Below are 12,969 nucleotides of genomic sequence, written 5' to 3'. Positions count from 1 at the left end.
GGCCCCGTCCAGGGAGGCAGGGGGAACCGCTTACACGGGCCCAGGAAGGTCCCGTTAAAGGTGTGTCTGTCATGGGAGTCCAGGGGGCTCCAGCCCAGTTCTGCCCCCAGGTAGCAAGTAGTTGGTGTATCTGGGTTGTTCCAGCGTTCCCTGACAGGGAGAGGGTTGGATGATTGTGGTTTATCAGTTTTCTAGAAGTTGAGGGTGGTTTGGCAAAGGGGCTGACGGTGGTGGAGATGGAACCGGTGTCCTGACTCATGGAGTCTAGGTTCCCCATCACGTTCGGAGTGTGGGTGTGCCGGCCGTTTTCCTCTTCTCTTCCTTACCCAGCCCACCCCCAGACTTTACCCAGAATGGAATTTAGTAGAATCTGCCAATCTCGTTTGATAAACTGGCATAGAGACAGCTATGGGATGGAAAGAAATGGGAGTATGTTTTTAGATTCCCAAACTGCTTTCTCAGTCTCCATCCCAGTCGACAGTCGTGCAAACGTGTGAGGGAGGCATCAGCACCGCCCCGTGCTGCGCATGAGGTCACGGAGGCCCAGATAGGTTAAGTGACTTGTGCAGGCCACGTGATGACTCAGTGGTCACAGCAGCTCGATGCCAAGTCCACGGTTTCTCCACGTGTGCTGAGCCGTGCCTCTGAGACTGGGGACTGGTCTTACTTAGTCTGCCCATAACTTGCCAAGAAGATGTTCTTCGCGAGGCCTCCAGACTCCACCAACCATTTCCAGGAATTGAAGTGCCAGACCCCCGGGTGACGATGACGATGATCAGTGATAACTGATAATGATTGTGATGATAATATTGCTGATGTTGCTGGTAGCAGTAGCTGCTTGCGCAGGGCGTCCTAAGGACAAGTCGCTGAAAGAAAGAGCCATTGATCTGTACCACAGTCAGCTGAAACGTGACAGTCAGCTCCAATGGAGCCGAGAGTGTCAACTTTTGGAAACATTACTAAGTTGTTCTCTTAGGAGGCTGAGTGTTGGGCTCAGATTCAGCTCAGTTAACTCTAGAAGAGAAACGACATCAGTGTAGGTCAGGGCTTCTGAAATGCTGATGGAATTCTGAGTGACCTGGGCCCCTTGTTAAAAGGCGGATTCTGATCCAGGAGGTCGAGGGTGGGGCCCGAGGCTGTGTGTTTCCAGCCAGCCCCGAGGTGAAGCTGGTGCACTGTCTGGGAGGTCCACTGTCTGGTCCACGTGGCTGAGTGGGAGGGATCTGGGCACAGTCAACAGTGTGTACTCAGCAGGTTTGCTTGTCCCCTTCTCTCCTCTGCCCATGTCACCCGTCACCCTGGCTTTGTGTGTTTCTTACTGAGCTCCCAAATAGCCTTCTCAACACAGCTTCTATCAGTCTGTTAGAAGTGAAACTTGTCGCCTGACCTGTGAGTGTTTCTGGAGACTAAGTTCTGCTGTGGCTTAACAACAACAATAAAAAAGTGTGTGCCAACCCTTGGGATTATTAGGAAGAATATTGGAGAGACACATCGCCCTACCCTCAAAATCGTTCATCCTTCCCTGATAGAACATGCCGCCCCCCACCCCCAGAAATACTGTAAAGTTGCTGCTCATCCATTCGAAATATGTGTGCCGGTCTAACTTAAATCTCGGAAGCTGATCTAACAAGTGTGCATCATAAGCCATCAGCAGAGGAACTTCTCTTCCAGTGTCTGTTCTTGGAATATATTCGGAGTTTCTGATTTACGCGAAGGCTGCTCACGCAGGCATTATTCACACCACCCTCTCATCAGACCCAACCTAATTGTCCAGCAACAGGGGATGGTAAAACGGATTACAGCCCTGGACATCCAGCTAGCCAAAGATATTGCGCAGGCATTGAAAAGCATTCTTCTGAAGAGAATGTAATGATTTGGGGAAATGCTCACGACATAATATTGAGCAGGGAAAGCAGAGCACAAGCTGCGTATGTATTCAGGCTTATTTGGGAGAAGGGAATCTATACTTAGGTGAAGGAAAATGACTGGGGAAAAAAAATAATAAACCAGAGCAGTTGTGGTGGTTCTATCTGTGCTTCTCAGTCCGGGGACATTTGGCAACATCTGGAGACATTTTCATCATCACAACTGGGGAAGGGGCTGCTGCTGGCAGCTAGGGGGTAGACTCGGGGGACATTGCCAAATATGCCGTGATGCACAGCACGCCACAACCATCATCCAGCTAGATACGATATGGATTGTGCTGGGATTGAGAACCTCGGTCTAAGATCATGGGTAGCTTTATTTTCTTTACGCTTTACACTAGTTCAGATCTTCCAAAATGAGCACACTTTACTTTTATAGAAGACAGATACAATTTTTTTTTTATTTTAAAAAATGAAAGCTAGAAGGAAGGGACTGGTCTTGGGGGTTCAGGGAAAGCCAGCTGTAGAGTTCCAGGCCGGAGTAGACAGTGACTGCCTAAAGACAGGTGCATTTGAGTAGTACTCTTTTGGGATGATAACCTTGGGAGTTGCAGTATCATCAAAGTAACAAAAATAAATACTGCAGTACATGGGGAGGGTGAACGCGGATTCCTTCACCAGTTCCCAGGACTGTGGGAATGTTACTCTTTTAGGCTGTGAAAGGGTAACATTTGGGTACAAAAGCTAAGACTTTTTAATCCTAGTTTGTGAACCTATAGAGCTGGTTCTCCAAAAAGGTGCCAAGGCTAAACTAGAAGAAGGTTAAGAAGGTTTGGTATTCACAGAGAGTATTAATACTACCAACAAAGGATCCCCAAGTACTCGGCGAACACTCAGCGTGCAGAGTAATTTACACACATCATACCAGGCTGTCCATTGTAACTCATAATAATTATGCTTCTTTATGACTGAGCATGAATGAATGAATGAATGAGCGAATGAACACATGCCCATTTGAGATGCAGGGTGTGGGGTGGATAAAGTGGCTTGTTCAAGGTTACAGCGACAGACCCAGGCTGAAAAGCTCCAGATAGGAAAAGCGCTGTTGTGTTCTCTTCCTGCTACCTGCTAGCTGCCCCTCCTTGAGCAGGCATTAGAGTGTTGGGGGAGACGGAGGGCAGCCCTAATTCTCATGGGAACCAGGAGTGTGTCCCCACCGTGTTCTCTTGTGGGTAGGAGAGCACCTGCCCATCCGTCGTCCAGCCCTGGGAGACCTGCGTGGGTGGGTGCAGGTGGTGGTTGTCTGGCGCCACCCAGTGGAGGGTTTTGATTCTGCAGCCCCAGGCCAGCCGCCTGGGTACTAGGTAAATGGAGCCCACCCGGTGAGAGGGAGCAAAGGCTCCTAGTCTTGCTGGCTGGCATTTGCAGAAGCACGTCCTAATCTAGCCAGTCCTCTTCCTTCCTGCCCACCAGTGCTTAGGCCCTTTGGTGATCCACCTTTTAACATTCTGACTTCCCACGAACTTCCCCAGGAAGACCCTCTAGACATAGTAGAAAGGAAAGAGAATGGAACTAAGGGCTTGGAAACTTAAGGAGGGACCCATTGGAGAAAGGATTAAAGTGGAGAAAGGGAGTGAGATCCAAATGTCTACCATCTACCCACACACACTGTAATTCAGTAACACGCGTTCTATCGAGCATTTCTGTCTTTGCCAGGCACTGAGACACAAGCAGACATAGCCCCTGCTCCGGAGGTTTGTAGCTGGTGTGGGAGAAAGACATTAGATAAATGATTTTGCACTTTCAGCAGCGATAAGGGCTGGAGGAAGTGTATGCCATGAGGACCTAGCCTGGTGGGGGAGGTGTCAGGAATGGACTCCTTGAAAAAAGACATTTATTCTGAGACCAGAGGGTGAGCGAGGGTTTAGCTTGGCAGAGAGGTGGGGGGAAGAATGGCCTTCCAGGTGGAGGGAACAAGACATACGGGTGCCTAGAGGCAGGAAGGAGTGTGGTTTTCTCAAAGAACCAATGGAGGCTGAGTGCACTGTGGCTACTAAACTGGCAGGTGTATGGCGGGGGGTGAGCTGGAGGAGTCTGCACAGGCCTTTCACGACAAGCTTGGGTACTGAAAAGCCATCAAGGGGTTTCTTACAGGATCCCACCTGCCAAAGGGATGGGACCCAGAAGATTATGTTCAGGAAAGGAAATGGGCTGAGAAGACATTTGGAGCAGGCGTTTGCTGAATCAATCTGTTGTGAATGCCCTGCCACAGTTTCCCAAGTGCCTCCTGTGTGGTGCCACCTTCTGTCAGTCCTCTGAGTGACAGCAGAGCTGCCCAGGTGGGGTCAGGGCTTTAAGGAATAAATGGAGGAGAAGAATTCTCTGGAATCATAAGCAAAGGGAATTTTTAAAATATGCTTTTATTATAGGCATTTGCAAACATTTACAAAAGCAGAGGGAATACTATCAACATAATAAAGTATCATTTAAGTCCAGTGATTACCTGCATTCAGCCAGTCTTATCTCATTTGTGCTCCCATCCCCTCCCCCTAATCCCACTGTCCCTTTTGGAATATTTTAAAGCAAATTCCCGATATATTGTTTTAAATGCAAATATTTCAGAATGTATTTCTAAGTGGGAAGATAGAATCAGAATACAATTATAACACTTAAGAAAACATTAATTCAGTAACATCGCCCAATATATATAGTCCATGTTCACATTCCCCAGTTTTCCCCAAAATGCATTTTATGGCTGTTTTCTCCCCAGTCCAGGATCCATTCAAGTTCATACATGGGTACGTCGGTTGCTGTGTCTCTTTAGTCTCTCTCTTTCTATTTAAAACTGCTTTATTGAGATAGAATTAATATAACTATGCAATCCATCCAGTTAAAATATACAATTCAGTGGTCTTCAGTATATTCACAGTTGTGCAACCATCATCACAGTCGTTTTTAGAATGTTTACATCACCCCGAGAAGAATCCCCCAAGCCTTAGGCAATCTATTCTAATTCTATTCTATTTCTACCTTCTACACTATTCTAATTCTACCTGCTGTCTCTACGAGGTTGCCTATCCTGGAAATCCCATACAAATGGAACCATGCTATATGTGGTCCTTCATGTCTGCCTTCTTTCACTTGGAGTGTGTTCGGGGTTCCTCCGTGTCTTAGCGTGTAGCACTCCATCCCTTTTTATGGCTGAATATTCTGTTGGATGGATAGACCATTTCATCACAGGGATTGCTTTGGTCTCTTTTCATATAGAACCAATCCCTCACACCTTTTTCTTTTGTTTTTCTGCATGTTGACTTTTTATCTATTTATTCTTTAGGAATCCAGGTCAATTGTCTTATAGAATGATGCACATTCTTGGTATAATTGTTTTCTATGCTTAGTTTCAGGTTAAGCAGTTTTGGCAAGAATACCGTGCAGGGCATGTTGAGTACTTACTGCATTTTATTGGGTTTTACCCTTCCCAGGTTAGCACCCTGCTGGTGAGGCTTAGTTGCACTCTTGGTTAATGTGGTGACTACCAAATTTCTTCTTTGCCGGGGTGCACTTTCCTTTCTAACTCGTTAGTCATCTGCCAGGTGCCAGTGTGAGGCCATGTGAATATCCTGTTCTCTAACAATCTTTTCATTCAGTGTTTGGGGCATCTGGAGGATCAGCCTGAATCCCTTTTGACATGGGGGTTTGCAAATGGTGATTTCCTAATCCATTGTGTATTTTTACTGGCATTCCTCTGTAAAGAAATGTTCCCTTCCCCTTAGAGTTAATTAGTTATAGTCATTATTCATATTTGTGCCCGGATTGTCCCAAGTTTAGCCCATGGGAGCTCTTTATAGGCTGACGATGTCCTTCTGTTATCCCTCCATCATTCTTTGAATACTTTCTTACTTCTCAGAACAATAGGATATTCCAAGTCTATTTTGCCATGTGGAATTAGCTCCAAGGAGCCTGGGTTCCTTTCAATACCAAATAGTATTTAGAAACCAATTTCTAGCTAGTAGGTGTTATGACGGGGATGAGATATCATTCCTTCTGGGCCCTTTCGGTGCAGCGCTATGGGGGGGGGGGGATGTGTGTGTGTATGTATGTGTGTGTGTCTATATATAAAATGCATGCATGTGATATATGTTTATGAAATTAGAGTAACAGGCACGGGTTAGCAGCAGCACACACAGAGCCTGAGATTGCCTGTGCCCCACCCTGGTCTGCACCAGGTGAAGTCATACATGGCCAGTAGAGCAGAGACCAGAGAGGGTGCTGACACCCCCCCCCCCCCGGACACCCACCCTCAGTGCCATCACTTGTATTTCTGTCCTGGCCAAGTTACAGGAAATGTGACCTCCATGTCCAGCCTCATTCTACAGAGCCTTGTGCACAGTGTTCCCAAAATATGTTTGTGGATAATGGAAATCTTTTTTGCCACCCCTGAAAAGACATCTGGAAAACAAGACCCTGTCCTGGGTCTCCAAGTGGAGAGATGGCGGGAGATAGAGGGAAGAGTTCTATAGGCTTAGGTTCCGGTTTCCACTCCTCTCTTAACTAGCCTAGTGACCCTGGAGAATTTAACTTCCGCAAGCCTTAATTTCATGATCTGCAAAATGAAGTTGATGCCATTTAGCTTGCCTGGGCCGTGAGGATGAAGGGAGATTCAGCATGCCAAGTGGCTGGCCTGGTGCCCGCCACGACAAGCACTCGGTGGACAGTAGCTCTTGCAACGCTTCCTTCCTCTTCGTCCTCCTCCTCCTCCTCCCGCCCCTCATCGCTGTCAGCACCAGCATCAACCTGTCGACGCGAAGGCTGTCGCCCCGGCAGCTGGAGCACTGGTTGCCCTCCCTACAGTGGGAGCACCGTGGTGGTGGTGGCGGCAGTGTCCGTCCACGGCAGGGGGACGCCTGCAGACCACAGCATCCATCCCCACGGCCACCCCTGCCCCTTCCTGGCATGTGTTTGCTCGGCCAGTGTCCCTCCTGAAGGAGCTTGTGGAGAAAGGCCTGTACTTGTCTCTCCTTGGCGACTGGCACCTCCCACCCTGCAGCCTCTGCCTTCCTCCCGGGCAGTGTTGGCGAGTGCCCTGGGGCGGAGCCCATAGCTTGGGCGGGCGGGCCGATGCACTGAATGTCTGTGGAAGCTGTAGCTGGCCACGGGCCTGACGGCCCCCGAAGCCTGTTGGGGTCGCTGGAGGAGTGGCCATAAGTAGAGGCGCCTCAGTGAAATGGCAGAAGGGGGATCCGTGGAGCCTCCAAGGGAGGCTGCAGGTTCCGCACCAGAGACGCTGGCAGCACCTGGGACCTGCTGGGCCAGGTCCAGCTGGGTCTCCATTTTGAGCACTTTCCTCGGTTGATTCTGATACACCACAAAGCTTGAGGACCAGTGAAAATCCATTTTACAGATGATGAAACTGAGGCTCAAAGAAGTCAAATTCTTTGGCCAGGGTCTCAAGGCTAGTAGTCATTTTCTTGTCTGTGAAGTGGATGCCCTGCAAGGTCCCTTTTTGCTAAGGGTATGGGTTTTCGTGAGTTAACTTGCCCGCCCAAGCAGGGCTGTGCGGGAGTAAGGGGATGAGACCACGGCAGGACTCAGTCAAGCTCCCTCTTTGGCCCAATTCACCGGTGGGTTCCTGATGCAGGGTCTGGCCCCCACCTGCCAGTGCTCACCCTGCCAGGTGTCCAGGGTTGCGCTGTCCGGGGGTGGTGGTTCTGGGGGTGCTTCTTCCCCTGACGCTCGTTGGGGAAGCCCTTCCATGCTTCTTCTGACCTTTATCTATACAGTGATGGCCACTTCCTTACATTCTGCCTTACATGCTGCAAGTCCAGGGCCACATGTGTGATGGCCACCCCTGGTGCCTTGGGGTAAGCCTGCTTCCCAGGTGATTGTGGGGCTCAGGACAGGAGACACCCCAGGTCCTGCTCAGGGACTTCCGGTGTAGAGTCCCTACCATCATTGCTGATAGAACAAGGAATACCCGGAATGGAGCATTCCCTTTAGGCTCACAGGGCAAAGGTGGTGTTTGTCCACCAACTGTTTTCCCTGCAAGAACCATCCAGGGACTCTGGCAGGCTGCTGAGGACCCGAGGGCTCAGGGCTACCTGAGAAGCAAGTGGTGGGACTCTGGAGTTCTCGCTGGCGATGGGGAAGACGTAAAAAGGCAATCTAGAGACTGAATGGAAGCTGAAACTCAGCCTGGCTGGGAAATCCCTCCTGGCTCGCGGCGTGGGGAGAGAGCGGCAAGGCAGGGAGGTGGCTGAGCAGCGCCCCAGTGCACACGGTGTGTATTTAGGGTTGGATGTTTTGGACCTGGGGGCTTGAGAATAAGATGTCATGTGCTGAGTGTTCAGAGCCAGGAGGTGGTGGCCTGGGAACTGCGAGCTGCCTTAACTCTCTGCTCCCCAGCGGGTTCCCCGCTCAGGCAGCAGGCAGCGTGCAGATCCGTTTTCCAGCAGCGGGCAGCGCAGGGGTTAACTCCCCAAATCACAGGCAGGGCGGAGAGGAGGGGAGACCTGCTTTGGAGCAGTCTTCTCAGAGCCCGCGCAGGAGGCTCCCTCCGGTTTGCTTCCAGCCTGAACCGGGCATGGGAACAGCGTGGGATCAGGGACGCTGCCACCTGCCCTGGCCCAGAATGTGGTGCCTTAGGAGTTAACGCCAGGCCGAGCATCCCTGAACTTCCCCAGCACAGGGCTTCTCACCAGTCCCTCCCACTCAGGGAGCCTGAATGGGGGGAAAGAAAGTCCAACATGGAGAGCAGCTCTGACGATGTTTCTTGCCTCTCTCCCCAGAACCTGGGATCCTCGTCACCAAGCAAAAAGCAGAGCAAGGAAAACACCATCACAGTAAGTGGCTCCCGGGCGCTCCCAGGCGGGGCGGCAAGCTGGGGCATTTGGCCACAGTGGCGGGGCTGTTGCCATGGCGATGTGGACCACCAGGCAGAAGTGATGCCCAGCCTGGAAACGGGGAAATTCCAAAGCTCGGATCAGCTGAAATTCCCCTCCCTCCCCCACCCCTCCCTTTCTGCTGTCAGTTTCACATTTCACTTATTCTCTCCTGGCAAACAAGTGGAAGAGGGCGGCTGGGAAGAGGCAGAAGCCATTTTTGCAGGGCGGGCAGGGGAAGGTGCGCCTTCGGGTGTGGGTTGAAGGGGGTGGACTGTGCTCAGCACAAGTGATGTGACGTGTAAATTACAGCCACAGCAGGGTTGCTTTTGTGCAGGGTAACTTCTGCAAGACGGCAAAGTTAAAAGCAAGAGAAAGCGCCCTAAGAATAGAGTTCCTGACAGAAGGGAGGCAGCTTCTGCACGAGTGGCCGGCCTGCCTCCCAGGGCTCTTCGAAACGCCCGCCAAGTCCCCACGTGTGGGCTCAGGAGCCCCACCCCCACCTCCCCCCTCACCCTGTGCTCAGGGAGGGTGGCAGCTGGGCATTAGTGCCCCTACAGCCCACAACTTGGAGACCTGAGAAGTGTGGTCCTAGGTTTGCTATTTTGGCACAACCATAGGAGAGCAGGGAACAGGGACTTGCTCTCTTGGGTGCCATCTCATATCATTCTGACCACCCCCACGGAGATAAAACCAAGAGTGGGTGCATTTCCCTGGTTCATCCAGGCTGAACATCCTGCTGTGGAAGAAAAATAGGTTGAGGCAAACAATAACAACAACAATAATAATTGCTACCATAGTGGCCAAGTGGCTCATTTAATTGTCCACTAGCTGTCTGAGGTGTAGCTAATAGAATCAATGGCATAATCACTCTGAGGCCAGAGTGCAGATGACTTTAACTACTAACTGTGCAGCAGCCTGGGGCAAGTTTCTCAACTTCTTCCTGCCTCAGTGTCCGCATCTGTGAAATGGGGAAATGAGAGGGACAGAGTACGGACTGAATGGGTCCACATATGTAAAGCACTTAAAACAGCACCTGGCGCATAGTAAGTGCTTGGCACACATTAGGCTTATCATCATGCTGTTCGTAGATCTGGAAACTGAGGTACAGAGTGGTACCTTGATCAAGGTTGCCCAGCTAGGAAGCATCAGGGCCCAAAACCTGTGTTCTTACCCAAAACCGAGGCAGGGCGTATCTGGAGCTGGTTTAGGGCACTTGGGCCACGGGCTCCTTCCAACCTCCCAGTGGAGTTTGCCTCCCGAGGGCTGGGCAGAGGGGCCCGTGGGTCAGCTGCCTCCCTCGTAGGGGTGGGGCTGGTGGAACTGGGCAGGATGTGGGCAGGCCCGGGGGTAGACTTCTGGAGGGCACAGTCCCCATCTTCTTCAGATTGTCACAGAATGCCCCAGAATGCTGAGGCAAAGCAAGAACTTCCCAAAGTCTCTTGAAATAGGTGAAAGGAGGAGAAGAAAGTGGTAGAAGGTGGGGGGAGGCATATTAGAATTTTAGAAGAAAGATGAAAAAGAGCGATGTGGAGTGAAAAGCGGAGGGTTATGCACCTGGAGTTGCCTTAAGGCCTTAGTGGTGGCCGCCCAGGCCACGGAGTGAGGCACCTGCTGGGCTCTGAGCTCCAGGTTTGGTCAGAGTGGGCTGAGTGTGGCCCTGGGTTCTCCCTGGGGTGACACCTTGTCCATCCCTGCCTCGGAGCCTGCCTGCTCCTCCCCGATGGCCTACGACGTTGCTCCTCTCGAGAGGATCTGCAAAGTGTAGTCAGCATCCGAGGCCCCCAGGATCCTGATTGTGGGGCCCCACACTTGCAGTTGTCTCTCTGGGGCCAGTCTGGAAAACATGCATTTGGACCACCACCCTCCGGAGGTTTTAAATAAGCGCTCATGCCTTGGAGAATCTGTGCTGGGGAAACTAAGCAAGGAAGGGACTGGCCAGAGGTCACAAAGCAAGTGAGGAACGGAGCCCGGGACTCGAACCTGGGTCTCCTGGCTGCCACCGTGGCCAAACGCATCTGCAGGCTGGTGGGCTTCCTTGCAAGCCCTGGCTCTGAAGACTTCTGCCCTCTGCTCCGTCCCTCCACCCGGCACTTGCTGCCCCGTGCCCAGCCTCCCCCTCTCAGTTCTGATCCTCCAGAGCTCGTGGGTTCCCAAGGAGGAGACGCACAGCGGAAAGGGGTGGCCCCACTCCCGGGAGTCTAGGACATGGGCTTTCCTCCCCCTGGCACGTGGGGACAAGGTGAGCCACTTCCGAAGCTGTCTGACCCCATGGAGCAGGAATTTCCAGGCCTGGGCAGCAAAGGGTGTTGGTTTGGAAGGGACAGACACGTGGGCTCCCTGGCAGCAGCGGGCGGGGCTGGCAGTGGAGCTTGGTCTCGTCCTGCTGTCACCCACACAGGGCTGGCAGGTTGAGTGTGGCTTGTGATTGGGAGTGACGGGTACTAATGGCAGCTCGCAGCCCTCGGCACACTTGTGACACGTCGGAATCTAGAGCGTTCCAGAAAAGATGACAACAAAGCCAGCCAGCCATACTCTCTCCTGGAGATAGGAATTTGGGGGTGCCTGTGGCCCTCAGCTTCCCAGCATAGCCCATCTGAAGCCAGGGAGCCGGGGTGGGAGCTGGGGGGCTGGAGACGAGCCCTTGGGGTCTTGTCCTTTCTGCTACGGGAGCCTCAGCGCTGGCTCTTCCTCTCCTGCACCCTCCCAGATCAACTTTCCTCCAGGGAAAATTCAGGGACTCACAGCTTGAGCCCTTAGCTGTTGTCAAACCATCTTCCCTTCTTGGCTGCCGGCAAGCTGGTCGGACAGGCCTTGGCCTCTACTCCCTCCCAGCACAGGCGGGGCCAGGCCTGGGGGAGGGGTGCCTGGGAGCCTCCCCGTCAGACCCTGGCAGGTCACACTCCTGCTGTGGCCAGGTGGCTCCCTGGCCTCTGCTGCCCCTTGTCCCCGCCCCGGGTACCCTCAGAGAGTTTCTGGGAGGCAGCCCTTGTGGTTCCGGCTGCCCCCCTGCAGAAGGGCCCTGGCAGGAGCCTCGCAGCACAGTGCAGGCCCCGCAGCTGGGGAGGGGCGGGGGTGTTACTCCAAGTACTGAGGGTTGAAAACGCTGGGTGCAAGAATGAAGATGCGGCTGGTGGAAGACGGTAACTTGGCTGCTGGAACTTCCCCGGCCAGTACACATGGGGAGGTGTACCCTTCTCGTACCCGCTCTCGTACTCCTGCCTCGGGTGGGGCTGTGGCATGTTTACACCTCAGCATGTTGGGACAGTAGTGTCGCAGGTTAAGAGCCTGCGCTCTGCAGCCAGAGTGCCTGGGCTCAGACCTGGGCTCCACCATTCCATGCAGAAGCTGTGTGATCTTACATAAGTTACTTAACCTCTCTGTGCCTCAGTTTCCTTATTTGTAAAATGGGGATAATAATAGCACCTGCCTTACATTGTGGCTGTTGTGAGGATTAAATGAGCTAACATGTGTAAAGCACTCAGAACTACGGCTGGCACATTGTTAGCTTGTGTTGAACGAATGGGAAGTGGTCCCTTAGAGTGTCTTCTGTGTTTGCAGGGTGGAGGGTGGAGTTGAGGCCCCTCCTGAGAGGCCTTAGGAGGAGGACAAGCTCCTTCTCAGAGGTGTAGCTGGACCCTGGTGTCACTGCCTGGAAAGTGTCGCCCAGGAGGGGGCAGGACCTACACAGGGAAAGGCCTGTCCTACCTTCTCTTCCCTTCCTTGGGCTTTGGGCCCTGCAGGATGGAGCTGTGTGGCCCTCCCAGCACTCCTGGTCCAGGGACACAGGAGCCTTGACTTTGAGGCCTGGAGGTCACAGAAAGAGCAAGGATAAGAGTGGTGGCCCATGAGGTAGGACGCCGGCCCTGGGCCCTGCTCTGCCGCTCACAGGGGGCTGGAGAGTTAACCTCGTCACCTGTGCGTGGGTGTGCACCAGGCCGTCGCAGGTACGCCCGCCAGCTCTGCCTGTTCCTGGGCTTCACCACCACCACCCCCCTCTCCGCATCCACCGTCTCCCCCCTTTTCTCAGCCCAGTGGCGAGAACACCCTTCCTCCCCACCCAGGCCCGGCGGCTCAGGGTTTTATGGCCCCAGCACTACTGACATATTATAGGCGGCTCTTTGTGTGGGGGCTGTCTTGTGCATTCTAGTTCATTTATCAGCATCCCTGGCCTCTACCCACCAGATGCCAGTAGCACCCACCCCACCCCTGCACAGTTGTGACAA

The 12,969-nt window shown here is 52.7% G+C and overlaps 1 protein-coding gene across 9 annotated transcripts in view; it reads left to right on the top strand.

The window, feature by feature from the left end:
• Nucleotides 1-12,969, top strand: part of GAS7 (growth arrest specific 7) — a 220,588-nt gene that overhangs the window by 173,605 nt on the left and 34,014 nt on the right. For all 9 annotated transcript variants that reach the window (XM_075994084.1, XM_075994090.1, XM_075994086.1 and 6 more), the window contains one exon: nucleotides 8,651-8,704. In XM_075994084.1, coding sequence (XP_075850199.1) covers nucleotides 8,651-8,704 — 54 coding nt within the window. The remainder of the gene's footprint in view (nucleotides 1-8,650; nucleotides 8,705-12,969) is intronic.

The sequence above is a fragment of the Microcebus murinus genome, chromosome 18, assembly GCF_040939455.1.
Source record: "Microcebus murinus isolate Inina chromosome 18, M.murinus_Inina_mat1.0, whole genome shotgun sequence".
Taxonomy (NCBI): domain Eukaryota; kingdom Metazoa; phylum Chordata; class Mammalia; order Primates; family Cheirogaleidae; genus Microcebus; species Microcebus murinus.
Note: the sequence above shows the minus strand (reverse complement) of the source record. Positions and strands in the feature narration are given on the sequence as shown.